This window comes from Anopheles funestus, chromosome 2RL (assembly GCF_943734845.2).
Source record: "Anopheles funestus chromosome 2RL, idAnoFuneDA-416_04, whole genome shotgun sequence".
NCBI classification, from domain to species: Eukaryota; Metazoa; Arthropoda; class Insecta; order Diptera; family Culicidae; genus Anopheles; species Anopheles funestus.
The window spans coordinates 21,072,323-21,088,565 of NC_064598.1; the positions used below are offsets into that span (position 1 = coordinate 21,072,323).

At 41.3% G+C, this 16,243-nt stretch overlaps 1 protein-coding gene and 1 long non-coding RNA gene across 3 annotated transcripts in view; both read right to left on the reverse strand.

Annotated features, from left to right (window-relative positions):
* Window positions 1–2,831: 2,831 nt before the first annotated feature.
* Window positions 2,832–5,193, reverse strand: LOC125765280 (uncharacterized). The gene is made up of 2 exons (XR_007418533.1): window positions 5,046–5,193; window positions 2,832–3,734 (listed from the first exon to the last, which is right to left on the reverse strand). It is a non-coding gene; the product is annotated as an uncharacterized LOC125765280 (long non-coding RNA).
* A 5,820-nt stretch (window positions 5,194–11,013) lies between these two features.
* Window positions 11,014–16,243, reverse strand: part of LOC125765278 (tachykinin-like peptides receptor 86C) — a 67,870-nt gene continuing 62,640 nt past the window's right edge. For both annotated transcript variants that reach the window (XM_049430228.1, XM_049430226.1), the window contains 3 exons: window positions 13,679–13,875; window positions 13,424–13,557; window positions 11,014–11,273 (listed from right to left, as the gene is read on the reverse strand). In XM_049430228.1, coding sequence (XP_049286185.1) covers window positions 11,032–11,273; window positions 13,424–13,557; window positions 13,679–13,875 — 573 coding nt within the window. In that variant the 3' untranslated portion in view covers window positions 11,014–11,031. The remainder of the gene's footprint in view (window positions 11,274–13,423; window positions 13,558–13,678; window positions 13,876–16,243) is intronic.

Consider the following 16,243-nt stretch of genomic DNA (forward strand, 5'->3'; position numbering starts at 1 on the left):
AGGTAGAACTTACCGAACGTTAGGCCAGTAGCACATGCAGAGCTCTAAACTGCGATGGCACCGTCCCGGTTCCGGTATCGGACGGATAACGTTATGTTGATTGTTATCTGAAACTAGCCCACTTGCCACACTCTGGCACTTTACCGATCGCCGGGTTTCGGCACACTTCGAGTTTCGGGCGACTTTATCTGTGGCGCGTGTGACGATATAATATGATTTGCATATTCTATCTTGGAGAGCGAACAAAAAAAAAAGAAACACCCCAAAAAACCGTACGCTAGCGGCCAGTGTGCGGGTGAACCATATCTCGTTGACTTTCACTGACTAAAGGTTCGCTTTTGGGAAGTCCCACAACGGCCGAAATCCCACGCGTGACGAACGAGATGAGGTTTTTGCATTCGCTCGAATAGAGAAGACACCCTTTTTTTTTTCTTTGGTTGTTGCGGACTACATTGCGGTTTACCGACCTGGACGAAAACCGGTTCAGTTCCCGGGTGTTTTTTTTTGTTTGTTTCTTACTTTTGTTATTTGCTCGTCCCTGTCCGAAAGGAGCAGAGTTCAATAGTAGGGTTTCGATATTGAATTTTGTTGCGGTTAGCATTTTCGTATGAATTGGTTGCGCTACATGGCTATTAGGTTTTTTTTCTACATGCGTGTGTGTGTGTTATGGAAGATGATGTAAACAAATTCACGGAAGGTGTGGTACCATGAGCGAGAGCTTTTAATGGAGTTGATTGTGATGAGCAAAATTTGCGATAATCCACTCTGCTGACGCAAGGGACATCGTTCCGAGCTTCGATTAGTGAGGTGTAGAACCGTACCGGTCTGTTTTGTGTGACCGTTTTGGGGTGCGTTATCGGACGGTATCATAAAAATCGGTACGAGATCTTACCTGCACAACTGGATGGTACTGTCCACGAGACCTTTATCGGGTATGGCCGAATGGTAAATTCTATCAAAAAACAGTTCAGATCGAGCAGCTCATCATACGATAAAACTACGGACGGTGTTAGGATCAATCAGGGTACATGAAAAACCATTTTAATGAAAGCGTATTCAATGGTGTAATAAGCTATCGAGCAGTAATGAGAAAATCAAGTATTATAAACTTTCATAACCGTAAAACCGGTTATATCGAAGGAAAATATTTTCAATGGACATTTGTAAATGAAACGTGGTGTTTTTTTATACCCACTTTTCAAGATACTTCCCACGCCGGTAAACTTCAAATAAAAATCGTATAAAATCAATTCATGAACCACGCACCCACTATTGGCCAACATCAGCGCAGAGAAGTACCGATGGAGACGCCCAGTGGTTTTTACGTTTCCGAACGTAGGAACAAACTGGGATGTAAATAATGAATGAATCGTATGGGTGTTTATGGTATTTGATTGAACGTTTTTTTCTGGAAAATATCCGTTTTCACCGTATATCAATCTATTTATATAAGGTGTTCGTTCCATCCATGAATATTTTCAAATTAACGAAGATTTCAGTATTAAAAGTGTTTATTTAGTTAACGCTTTTGAAGTTTGTACGAGACCATATGTGTGGATCGGCATCTTCCAAGAAGCTGTTAAAATAATTTTAGAAATTGCCATATAATGAATCGGTATTTGGTATTGGGTGTGCAAATGAATTTATAATGAGTTTTTCTAGAGATTGTTACCTATATTGCATTTAGTTGAATCGTGACGGGTACATAATAACTGATATTAATAAGTTTCTTGCTTCGCGATCATTAAATTGCAAAACATTTTTTCACAACAAACAAAAACATTCTCAAAGTCCTTTTACCATAGCTACGAAACGGAAAAATATATTTTTTGTCGTATTCTCAAAAAAAAATTGTTCCTTCAAATGAACGAACTTTTCCATCGATTGGAAACGATTGCTCTAGCGTTTCAATTCATATGTGGAAACCAATAGTTTGATTGATTACTGCGGAATGCTGATACAGACTAGGAATATTTATTTCGGTACTGACCCCCATATATGTATTAAAAACGATTAAAGTACATCTACAGCGTTTACCGTTTTCTCTATTGATTTGACATTCATTCATATATCTGAAACATGATAAACGAGCAAGGACAACTGTGTTTGAACAGTCCCCGCAGCAAGGACTGAACTGTTTAGTAAGCCAGAAATAGCCAGCATGACCTTAACTGTCGTTGAGCCAACAAAAAAAGAGAGAGAGAGAGAGAGAGAGAGAGAGAGAGAGAGAGAGAGCTATGGTTGGTTATCAATTAAAAGATCGGCGGACTGGTTAGGTTATTGGTAAATCAATAAGTAACAATTCAACAACAGAGGAAAGCGAATCAATCAAAGATAGTCCATAAGTTTAACCCAACACCGACAACGGTGGAGGTTGTCGTGAAAGCTAGCAGACAAATAATACGAGCTCCATTCACTTGACACAGGTTTCCCGAACGTTTTCCATCCATAAATCATGCGGAGGTTTATATTTGATGGCCCACTTTCTGGGAATTGCAGGGGTTGTTCTGTTTCAATTTTTATGCAAATCACTTCTTAAAAAATACTGAACTTATCGAATGTATTCAAAGAGATTAAGGGCATGCTCTAGAGAAATTGAATTGAACAGTGCAAATATTGTTGATTTTCGGAATAATTTAAAGATGAAATATTTACAGCATTTTGATATTTTCAACAAAACCTAAAAAGTGATATTTTCAACATAAACCTGTAAAAAGTCCTGTTTTATTTGTTTGTTAATAGTTGAATCATATCTTACCAGAATTTCCATGTAACATTTCGGATGTGATATGAATGGGCTAGAAGACACACAACAAATAGACACACATCGATCGATTTTTGAAATCACTATGTTTTGCTGTATTTTTTTTGTTTGTTTTACTGACATCTATGTGAGCTTTAAACCATTATTACCCTAACATTTGTTAAAAATTCTTTTAATTCGTGTTCGTTTCCTTTCTTTGTACCGTTCCCTCACTCGTCTTTCCCTTACTGGCTTAACACGTGACGTCCATCTTTCGGCTTACTGTACACCTTTTGTCTTTCTTTAACATCTTAGTTGCTTGGAACTACAACCTCAACATACAAGTCGAGCCTGGTCCTGCTCTATGGGCCCAGCTCAAGAGAATCGTTCCCCTCTGTTTTGTACCATCACTAGTAGCCTTACCCTCCCCATTGGTTTACCCTTTGCCAACCCATCTACTTGGTACAATATGGATATCTCTCTAGTTAGTACAGCTCTTAAACAACTACGCCATCGTTCCTACGTCGAAACTAAGGGTAAAGAAGGTCCTGGGGTTTAGTCAACATCCTTCGATAAATTCTCAAGAACACGAGCGATCAACATGATCTAGGCTATAAATAAACTTTGTTCAATATTCCTCTCACTTGCTAGGTTTTTACTTTGTTCTGTCTTGTGTATGTTTTTCCCCCTTCTCCTACTGTCGTTTACTAGCTGCAGGGGGTAGTATTAACAATATGTGACTTACTACGAACGCTTGTTCGCACGATGCACCAGCTACCAACTGCTATCAAACTCGTTTTGTAACTAATTTCAAAATCCTGCTTTTGAAATACTTGTTCACCCCCTGCATACAACCTTTACAAGTGCTGCAAACACGAATAATCGCTCATCATCGAACGTTCATTGACTGTTGTTTCACCGAAACAAGCAAAAGCAATTGAATTTGCTTCTGTTCCATCGTGCTTTATTTGCCTGCGTATCTCGGTAGCCCCTGGGGAAGGAAAAATATAAGAATAAACAGAATGGTGCAGGTGATTATAGGTACATCATTGCAAACACGTCTGGGATTAAGGGTTTTTTGTTGGTTTTTGTAGAGAAATGTTCACTTTCTTCTTGAGTGTAATGACGAGAGAAAAGCTCTTTGAGGTGTTTGTTTTGCTTGAACTTTTTGAAGTAGTAATTGCATTCGGAACAAAAGCGAATAGCTTTTGCCAAGATTTATCCTTTTTGTATGACGATGTGTATGAAAGGATTCTTTCTTGCTTTCTTAGCTGAAACGTAACGAAAAGAACAGGCAGTGGATGAGTGGATGGTTGGATTAACATAAATTGGTTGACGAATTGCTTAAACTGACCTCAAACTGTCATATTCATGTTCTTCAAGAAGGAGTATATTTCGTTTAAGTCGAATGTTGTATGTTATGCAATTTGTTGTATTGCTATAGATATAGCATTAAAAATAAACCCGGATTTGAACCCGGTCCGGCCGTGTGGACGGGCGCCGTTTTTCACAAGCACCACCGGGCCGCCCCACGAGAGAAGAATTAAAGTACCACAAAAAAGTACGATATTCACATATATGTATGTAGTACCTTCTAAATGATGCATGATGCTGATGCACGATGCTACCAAAGGGTTTAATGTTTTGATAATTTTTTACAAAAGAATAATGGTTATAAGCTAACCACTAAACCATATAACGGGAGCACCGTGCCTTTTCCGAATAAGGAGCAGCGAAGCAAGGATATGAGTTATATTAGTTCATTTAGAAACAGATCAACATCCAACGGACAAGCAATTTCCATTTGCCCATCATTCATCAGAGTGGTCAGCCACTGATCACTTCTCGAGCAAAACACTGACCATCGCAAACCAATAAAGGACGTATCGAGCTTTGTGAAATGTGAATGTGTGAAGTGCGTGAGTGTGTGTGCAAAAGCCATATGGACATTGATTCGGGCGGAAGATTGTAATCGGATCGAAAAGCCATCGCTTTTTCTGGTCGCTTTTTAAGCTTGTGTGGTGTGTTGCGGTAGACCGTATATCGTTTTTCGTTCCTCCTTCACGCCGTTGTTGTAATGAAAATCGGTCATAAAGAATAAAAGCGAAACAAAGCAAGGAAGAAAAAAGAAAATTCCTGGAAAAAAACACACACGCACATACGAACGGCTATATATTGGATCAATCAAAACGGTCACGACGGATGGTCAGAGGTTTGAGAATTGAGAAATCATTCACCGTGAACACCTGCTCGAAATAGGGTATTGGACGCGCGTATCAGTGCGTTACGAATGTCGACTTACACGTAGCACCTGGCAGGAATGGGAGTTCGGTTCGGGTGGCGGGGGGGCAACAACCACACGAACCGGCCATTCGTCATCATCTTCACTGGCAAAATCTCGTCTCCCGGATCGTTTGGTGCGCCGGAATCGGAATCATTTGCCGGTGAACGTGGGTGGTGGTGTAATAGAATGTCCGAAGCAGGGAACACTGTGATCTACAGGAACTCACCAGAACTCATACTCATTACACGAACTTATACGTTAGTCTCATTACACGAACTTACATTAGTTGCTCTTAAGATACCTCCGCGCAAACACCACGTAACTGTAACCCACGTAAACGTTAAAATAAATTGTGAACTAAATACGAATTACAACATTTTTTGGTGACCCCGACGTGATCGTTAAAAAAGTGTTAAAACTGTAGTGTGAACACTATTAAGTGCGAATAAATCAGCGATGAAGAAAGCAACTAAAACGGACAGCGCTCCCGTAGAAGAGGATCATGCGGCCTCATGGGGACGTCAGCTGCAAGCCATTGAAAGGTCGATGGCGTACATCGTAAAGTATGCAAATGGTGTCCAGGAAGACGCGTTACCATCCATTGCAGAATTAGAGGCAAGACATGAGGCCTTAGAAATATTTTACAAGCAAGCAAATGACATATTGCTTCTAATCGAAGGAGCGTCGACCGGAGAAAGTCGACGCATGATCATCGTGGACAGCTACGTTGTAACGAAAGGCCGGTTGAAACATCTAATCCAGGTTGGAATGGAACGACAGCAAGCGCAGCGGCAGCGAGAACGAGAGCAAGATAAAGGGTCATCGGCCAACAGCACATTACACACGAGTAACGGTAGTGCCGATATACTGCCCAAGCTTGAACTGCCTAAATTCAACGGCGCACCAACACAGTGGATTGCGTTTAAAACCCGGTTCGAGAAGCGGATCGGGCACTTGTTCGAGGATGCAGATAAGTATGCGTACCTTTCGAATGCAATGGGAGCGTTCGAACCCGGGAAAAATGCTTGCGAAGCCTTTGAAAATGCTGGCATGTCCTTTGAAGCAGCGTGGGTTAAATTAGAAGAGCGGTTCTACAAAAAGCGAACGGCGTTCGAAGGACATTTTGACAATCTGCTTAGAATTAAACGCATCAAGACACCTAGCACCAAGTCCATAATGGCGCTAATCGATGCGGTTGATACAACGATTGCTGCAGCTAAGCAAATTGTGGATGATTCCAGCGAAAAGATCGACTGGATAGCTAACGGTTTGATAGTGTCCATTGTAAAGGATCGCCTAGATGAGAAAACGCTTGAAGAGATAGAAACGGACATGAGTTGCAAAAAAGTATACACCTGGAGTGAACTGAAGGAAATGCTAGAGAACATTAGTCAGCAACGTGTGATGGTGAACACATTCGAATCTAGCAAACCATCTACCTCTTCAAAATCGTCTATGAGCGTAACGACGAAGCATACGGCCCAAGAACTCCCTAGATGTATCAAATGCAAACGGGGTGATCATCGACTATGGGGCTGTTCGGAATTCATCGCGATGGACGTTAAGGAGCGACGCGAATTTACCCGTAACAATGAGAGGTGCTTCAACTGCCTGGGAGGAAGACATTTGGCGACGAAGTGTAAATCAATGCATCGGTGCAGTTCGTGCAATGGTGCACATCACTCTCTACTACACATGGCACACTGGGAATCAACAGGAGCAACGAAACCGTATGAACAGGTCCGACCCGATGGACCGACTCGACCATCATCATGACTAGCAGAACAGGAGGACTACGTGTTACTAGCAACAGCGATCGTCAAGGTACAAGGAGCATCGACCTGGCATGAATTAAGATGCCTTCTTGATTCAGGAAGCCAGGTGGAAGCAATCACTGCGGAAGCTGCAGACGTCTTGGGCATCGAGCCACGTACAATCGATGCAAAACTACATGGAATAGGGGGAGCCACGATGGTAAGCTCGATACTATCTACAACCATTTGCTCATGCGTATCAAATTTTAGATTGGATGTCGATCTGATGGTAGTCCCTCACATATTAAACGACCAGCCGTACTTGAACTTCGAAAAAGATGACATCGGAGTACCTCAAAATCTAAAACTAGCAGATCCTCACTTTTACAAGAAGGGTCGCATTGAGGTCCTGCTTGGAGCAAGAATCATGGCGCAAATCATTGGACCGCGAATCGTAAGTCTAAAACCACAACTATGTTTACAAGAATCCAAAATGGGTTGGATTATGCACGGAGCGTTTAAGATTCGTAAGGTTATGGGTATTCTAAGTACGGCATCAAATGAACACCATGAACTGGCAAACTGTGAATTGTCAAAACTAATAGAGAGGTTCTGGGTAGTTGAGGAAGTTACACTAGATTCGAGAGATACATGCACAAGCGATGAGATGGAATACCATTTTCATAAAACCACTCATTTAACGCAGGGTGGTAGATTTATAGTACGCATCCCCTTAGTAAAAGATCCAAATACGTTAGGAGAATCCTATCAGCGGGCAGTGAAACGGTTCCATACTCTAGAGGGTCGGCTAGCATATTCACCAGATACTTACATGGAGTACAAAAGATTCATGGAAGAGTACCTGAGTCTAGGCCATATGGTTTTGATTGAGCCAAGGGAGATGTACAAGGTAAAATATTTCATCCCACATTCGTATGTCACAAAACTTTCGTCCTCTTCTACAAAACTGAGGGTGGTTTTCGATGCTAGCGCAAAAACCACAAACAACACATCACTGAATGACATACAAAAAACTGGTCCCAACGTTCAACGAGAGCTGTTCGACCTTCTAATCGATTTCCGTATGCACACCAAGGTGCTTACCGCAGACATTGTCAAGATGTACAGACAAGTCCTAGTGGCTGAAGAAGATAGTTGGTTGCAATGCATTCTCTGGAGGGCCAACCCAAAAGAACCTTTAAGAGCATACAGATTATTAACTGTAACCTATGGAGAAGCTGCATCATCGTACTTGGCATGTAGGTCTCTCAATGAAGTAGGTGAACGACTGAAATCCACCAACCCGAAGATTGCTAACGCTATAACGCATAACTTCTACGTCGATAACCTAATGATTGGGGCGGCCGATAGTGAAGAACTTTCTCTATTGAAGGAGGGAATTGAATTGGCACTAGTATCCCATGGATTTCCGTTAAAAAAATGGGCAACAAACGACATCGAATTATTGCAAACCATACCACAACAAGATCGCGAAAGCACCACTCGAATAGGTGATTTTGACACTATACAAACTTTAGGAGTTATCTGGTCACCTTTAGAAGACATTTTCAAACTCAAGGTATATGAAGTCAAACAAAAAGATAAGGGAAGTCTTACAAAAAGACAACTATTCGCTGAGGTCTTACAGATGTATGACCCAATCGGCTTAATGCAGCCTATCATCGTTATGGGAAAGATTATTATGCAGGATCTATGGCGAGAAAAAATTGGCTGGGATGATAAGGTTTCTAATGATGCATATCAAAAATGGAAAACACTCAAAGAGCAGTTATCAATATTACAAGATGTTAGTATCCCACGAATGGCCGTGCAAAGCAATCCAAAAAAACTAACAGTTTATGGATTCTCTGATGCGTCAAAGAAAGCATATGGATGCGCAATCTACTTGCAGTATGAAGAGAATCAAGTGAAAAGAACCACACTGTTATGCTCGAAATCCAGAGTGGCACCAGTAAAAGAAATCACTTTACCAAGATTAGAATTGCTGGCAGCTGTGCTTTTGGCGGAATTGATCGCAAGAATAAGGAACCAGTTATGCCACGTTACAAAAGAACAATATTACAGTGACTCACAAATTGTACTATCGTGGATTAAAAGTAGCGATAATAGATGGCAGGAATTCGTAGCGAGACGAGTAGATCGCATTCAAAAAGCCACCAATAAGGACGATTGGGAATATGTTTCAACCAGGGAAAATCCCGCAGATTTGGTTTCCCGAGGAATTGTTCCTAGCAAACTAATCGGAAACATGTTGAAGTTTTGGCTATCTGGTCCAGAATTCCTGCAAAACAATCAAGGAACTGTAAACACATCAAGATACCAATACGATTTTGCCGCGGAACTTGAACAAAAAAAGTCGTCATCATCTCTACTAGTAGCCACCCTCGGGCCCACGTGCGACGACTTGATCAGTAACTATCCACACCATTTCTCTTACAACAAGACCGTCAAACATTTTGCTATCCACACCATTTCTCTTACAACAAGACCGTCAAACATTTTGCATTAGTATATCGCGCGATTCAAAATATGAAAGCAAGCTGCAAGACGAAGAAAAACAAAAGCCCTGAACTTTCAAGAACCACAGGGCCTATTACAGTAGCTGAACGTCAAAAGGGTTTAATGTTAATCATTAAGATCATGCAATCAAGCGTATACCCGAACGAAACGAAGGAGTTTAAAGAAAATGGCTGCATAAATCCCAAGGGGGAGTTTCAACACCTAAATGCAACAATCGTAGATGAAGTGATACATATTACAGGAAGACTTGAAAACGCAAGAGATCCCGCACTCAAAAGCCCAATTCTGGTTCCGAAGGCGCATCCATTTGCGAGAGTGATCATTCAACATTTGCACGAACACCATTATCATGCAGGTCTTAGCATAGTTATGAACGCATTTCGGGAAATGTATTGGATGAGAGATCTGAGAAGGACCGTTCAGGGAGTGTTACGGAAATGCGTTATATGCGCCAGAGCCAGACCATGCTTATTATCTCAAAAGATGGGACAACTTCCGGCAGAGAGAGTCACCGAATCCTACACGTTTTACAACACTGGCATAGACTTATGTGGCCCATTCGACGTACAACCCAGTATAAGATCAAGAGCAAAGTTGTCAGTCTACGCATGCATATTCGTTTGCATGGCTACAAAAGCAATCCACATAGAGGTCGTCGAGAACCAATCGACAGATGCATTCATAGCAGCACTACTGAGATTCGTGTCGTTACGCGGTAAACCAAACACAATACATTCAGATAACGGAAGAAATTTTGTCGGTGCCAATGCCGAACTGAAAAGGTTATTACAAGTCTATAAAAATGAGAATTTTCGAAATACGATGGTAGACAAGATGGCTGAATACGGAATAGCTTTCAAGTTCATTCCACCAAGAAGTCCCAACTTCGGGGGATTATGGGAATCAAATATAAAGGTGGCCAAGCGACTTTTTACTGCAGCTGCGAGAGGAGCTCAGTTTAAGATACTCGAGCTGCAAACAGTATTTTATCAAGTAGCAGCAATAATGAATTCTCGGCCACTTACCACCATACATGCCGATCCAGACACCCCAGAAGCCCTAACTCCAGCCCATTTCTTAATTGGGAGATCCTTTTCTGTTATCCCAATGGATAACAATGATATGACGGCGACAGCTCAAGTACGATGGAAGCGAGTGCAATCCCAAACTGAACAGTTCTGGAGAAGGTGGCGTAACGAATATCTCCACCTACTAAGAAGAATGGCTAAATGGACGAAAGTTCATAACAACCTACAACCTGGCCAAATTGTACTAATCGGTGATGACAACATGCCTGCTGCTAAATGGCCCATGGGAGTTGTGAAACAAACCTTTCCAAGCGCTGATGGATTAGTTAGAGTAGCATTGGTAAAGGTGAACAACAATTATTACAAGCGAAATGTTAGATTACTAGCACCCTTACCCATCGAAGTCTAACGCAACATCTATATTTGGAACTTAGTTCCAAAGGGGGAGAAAATGGTGGTGTAATAGAATGTCCGAAGCAGGGAACACTGTGATCTACAGGAACTCACCAGAACTCATACTCATTACACGAACTTATACGTTAGTCTCATTACACGAACTTACATTAGTTGCTCTTAAGATACCTCCGCGCAAACACCACGTAACTGTAACCCACGTAAACGTTAAAATAAATTGTGAACTAAATACGAATTACAACAGTGGGCTTAATCGTACTGCGGATGTCAAGAGAATTCGTGGCTGTTGGAGGAACTGTGCTGTAGCTCGTTCGAGTTGTGGTTTAGATGCAGGAAGTTGATGGTCTGCAGTTCGGCAATGTCGGCAACCGGCTGCTTGTCACCGCCCCCGTTTGCCGCACTTTCTAGCACGTTCACGCTCAGATGAGCCGGACGCGGTAGGCCAGTTCGCATCCGGTACTCTTCCGTGCTCGGTGGTCGCCATCGTACCGAAACGGACCGTTGTCGATCTGGAGATTGAAAAATGGAACCAAAAATAAATTGATATATTTTGTGTATATGAAATATTTAATATAAGTATATCTTAAATTGAATTGTTAAACCATTAAAAAAATCCTTCCCAATATTAAATCTTCAACAAATCGATACGGTGTAAGGATAAAAAGGAAAAAAAAGAATCCCCTTTTTTCAAAGGTCAATCAACTGAGGCCTTTAAAGGGCCTTTCTCATCATTCAATCATTGCGAACAAAATTGTATCCCATTCAAGGGAGACCGTTTTGTTGGTTTATATACCTTTTTATTCAGTATTTCGTACCCGCTAGGACTTCATTCGCAGTCATGAATGAATGTCTTGCTTCACCACGGTGCTTTGAAAATGTATCCAGCACGGGCTTTAAGAAACTTTTTCTAACCGACAGCAGTTGATTAATGATGGAAAGTTGAAAGCCCAATTTTTTTCTAACATCGATTAGCGATTATGTCGCGTTAACGGACAACGCTTGTGAAGAAGAAAATCGAACATAACCACACACAAAAAAAAGATTTCAATGGTGAAAGATTTTTTCCCCCATTTTGTTGCGACGAATTTACTGTCCAATAGAAACTTTAATGATTTATGTAAGTAAACGTTTACTCGTTCAATACTCAATAAGCAAGATGTTATCAAAAATGATTAACTTCTTTCGCTGTCTTTTTTATGTGTAGCTAAATAGTTTTTTTCTTTCTTTTTTTGAGATGTTTTATCATTCTCGTCATCGCTGCCATCGCTTGAAAGTACGCTTGTAAGGATCAACAGAAGCAAGGCCAATAACACCACAACCGTTGGCTATTTGTATCGTTTCAATGTGTTTTGAGATTAAATATTTATCAATACTTCAGCACCTTCATAAATAATCGTCCAGAAAAAAGCGTTTGTAGCCAATAAAGCGACAGTTTGGTGTATACTTCAGTTGATTCCTGCAACTTGTTTACTCAATCGTTTTTCACCATTTACTCCCACCGGTGGTTCGAAATATCGAAATGGAAAAGCTTGCAACAAAACTCTGCCAACACATGGGTGCATTTCCCGGGTAATGTTGTGTAACGTTCATTCTTGGAAGGTTTGATTCTATTTCCACTGAAGAGCGAATGCGAAAAAGATGGGAGAGTGTGGGTGAATAACGAAGGTGGATATAAAAACCCAATTATTTCATCGTTTTCGCAGGAAAAGTGGACTTATCGACACCGAAGTTAACGTGAAGGAAGGTATTCCTATTCGTATTTGATTGAGGAACGGTGTGTCATGAGTATCCTTAGGTTAAACGTACCATTCAGATTGATTTTATCGTTGCGAACGTTGCTGACCGAAAAAAAACACACACGTTCGTAGTTCGGAGAAGCAAATAAATAAAGACATACAGGGTTAAATGGTTGGGTCGTGCTATTCCGTACAACAACACTTTGACCCGGGGAGTCAGAAAACCTTGCGAAGGTGAGCTATTGGAAGTATGAGATCTAGGAGTGATACACGCCACCTGGGGGAAAAAGGGAAGTTTATGTATCGTTCGTTTGAGAAATGTCTTGAGCGACCGAACATGTAAAATTCATCAGTTAACCAAACATACGGCCGATCTTGTCACACACGCTCTCGTGCATCGTGAATTCCTACGATAACACAGAGGAACGGAGGAAAAAAATATAACATGGCTCAGTTTGTACTGTCCTTTCATAAATTTTCCCCTCGAACAAGTCGTCCGGTCGAAAGTTTCTCGCCCTGTCGTTGGCTTGGCGTCCATATTTTACCGCTTGTGGAATACGGTGTAAGGGGCCTACCGTAATAACTATCATTTTTGTACTAAAAAGACAACCCTTGACTGTACGGTATTTTACACAAAAAACGTGATGCTTTCGGCGCTATGGCGTACCCTTTTTCCCAGAGTTCCCAGAAAAACCCCCTTTATTCAATATTCCAACCAGCTCCAAGTGGACGCATCGACAGATCCGTGCATGTAGGGTGGGATGTTATTTTGGCCTCTTGATTCAACGAATCCGAGCAATTTGTGAGATTTACAGTGGACGAAAACTTAATTGAATCGATCCGTTGCGCTATTCTATCCCAGCAAAAACAGACGCCCTTCAGGGCGCTTAACTAAACCGGTGGGCTTAGCCGACATTACTTACACGACCGATACCGTCCCAGCTCGGAGTTGGAATTCTTGTTTAGCAGCACACCCTGGGGCACACCATCGCGCATACGCGAGTTGATGAACTGTAGGCAGCAGAAGCAGATGATTTCCTGGAAATAAACCCGGAAGCTGGCACAAGCGATGGGAAAAGGGGGAAAAATGGTATAAGAGATGATGAGATATTTAAAGGATGGGTTTAGAATCGACTATCTGCACCCTCGACACGTGTAACAACAGGTGGTGTACGTACCGGCCATTCATCCAGTAGTAGATGATAGGGTTAACCATTGCGTTTGACATGGCAAGCCAGTAGAACCCAAGATAAAGCTGCTGCACGTAGCTCGAAGACGTCATCTGGTTGTTGTGATACGCGTAGACGAAGAACAGATGATATGGTAACCAGCAGATGGCAAATATCGTTACCACAATTATAAACATACGCACAACCTGCGGAAATCAGAAAACAATGTACACAATCCATGGTTAGACGATGGCGGATGAAAGTATGTACAATAATGCAAATGGAATGTATTGTGGGTGTGGTAAAATTCAGAGCTGAATGAAGCAAATGTTGGCCTCCATGATCTTACTGATTTAAATTTACACACATTAATCATATTTGACGTTTGGATGAATTGCTATGAATTATTGCTCGTAAATTAAATTGAGAAAAATTCCCCACGTTAGAGTACAATGTTTTGCCTATTGTTTACTCTGTATATAATCGTATTTTTTCGACCTTTTTACAGTTTTTCCCCTGTGGGGAATTTTGTGGAATTTAAAAAGACACTCGGGTGAACAAATAAATTTCTAACCTTTAAAAGCGTTATTGCTCCAGCAGCCGTTGTTTGCATACTAAGCAATTCACGACGAATTCTGGATTAACCATCGCTATGGCACAAGTTCACAAGAAAATGTTATCTCTTCCCGCTTTCTTAGAGACCAAACTAAGGGCAGCGACTGTCATGGCTAGCAACGAACCACACCATTTCTCCCACAGCACGTCCCTATTTGCTTAGCTTTTAATACAAGTTCCATGATACACATAAAAAAACGTGAAAGAATGCAAATTTCGCAGCTTCTAACATTAGTGGACAGATAGATAGCTGGAAAAGTGGAACCATTTGTACGCGTTATGCCGGTAAGAGGATGTCTCTGTCGCTGTGTCTATCGCCAGTTGTATGTTGCGGATGCGAAATGGCTCGCAACACACCAAGGCCAACCATGTAATAAGGACCATGCATAAACATTTTGTTCTATTTTTGGCGAACAGGAAAGCGAATGGATTAAGCTTTCGTGGTAGCTGCTAATGGAGAATATGAAAATGTGGAAAAACTGTGTCACATTTTGTGTGTGTGTTGCTGATGGTTGCATTTTTGGGTTGAAGTGGGTGGAGAGTTTAATGGACGCGCGAGTCGCGCGTTACGATTAGTGAGACGCAACCGTGACAGCACGGTACACGTCAAACACACGTGGCGTGCCGTGGCAAAGGTTATGTCGGAAGGCAATTTTCATACGAAACCCATTAGCATGAATCTGTTTGTGATTGTGAGTTGGAGATATAGAGACAAAAGCGGGGTACCGTGATGTTTTGACCTGTATTTTGAAAAGAAGAATTAGCAAAGTGGAATGATTTTGCTGTTCTTAAAAAAGATTTTCATTTTAAATTCTCCAAAAGATGTATGTCATAGCGTTTTGTCAAACAAACAAATGCAAATTTGACTATTTCAACTCTTTCTTTTCGTTTACTTTTGAAGAGGCAAAACATTTACACAACAACTGATTTTATCATGCGCCTCGCACCGTAACATAGTGATTTGCACTTTTTCTCGCTTTTATCGCTTCGTTCCGATGAGAGTATCATGATTCGTACCAGTTTATGGTTTTCGGGTGCTAAACAAATTGCTGCATCGCTCCCGACAACGTACGCACCCGGAGCGTCTAATTTTAGTACGTGTCTTTTGCAAATGTACACATACACCGAACGAACAAAAGTTTATCCCAAACAAATGTCACTGTGAAGATCATATGATATGATTATCTTACTGGACAAAGAGCATAACAAAGCGTCATAAGTGAGCTACTCGAAATTATTACTGCCTGTGAGTGAGTGGGGAACAAACTGTGATGGTTGTAACTTTTTTCCCAGAGAAATGCTTACGGTGTAACGTAATGGGAAAGGGAGAACACAGGGAAGACACAGCGAAACAATAAGCCATCGTAGGGAAACCATCGTACCTGTCGCTGGTACGACCGTGAGATGTTTCCGAAAACTGTAGTCATAAACTTCGAAATTAACTTCACTCCCGACACAACAAAACAGCCGGAAGTAAACATCATGATAGAGTTGTAACGAAGAGGTTTTTTGCCAAACAAAATGTCACACCGTGTAGCATTTCTGCTTTCAGTCGGTTGTAGCCCAGATGGGACAAGGATGTAATATTTATTGCAAGAAGGGAATTTTCTCATCGTTTGCGAGTGATGGAGCATTGTGCATGGTCTTGAATCGCACCTACAGAAGAATGGCAGTGAAATAAAGTTTTGGGTTATGTTATATTGACTGTTTTATTTCATAAAGTATGTACGAACTTGCTTCAAGATGCGATATAAAATAAATAACTGAAGGTGTTTCCATTTTGTGACGTATGAAATTGATATGAATACAATATGATATAACCTTATAATTATAAAACAATATTTGGTTTATTTGGGGCTTGTATTTTAGGGCCGACCCAGTGGTGTATGTTGTAATGATGCAGGTCTTTACACGGAAGGAACGGGGATCAAAATCCATCTGAACCGCATCTATGACTTA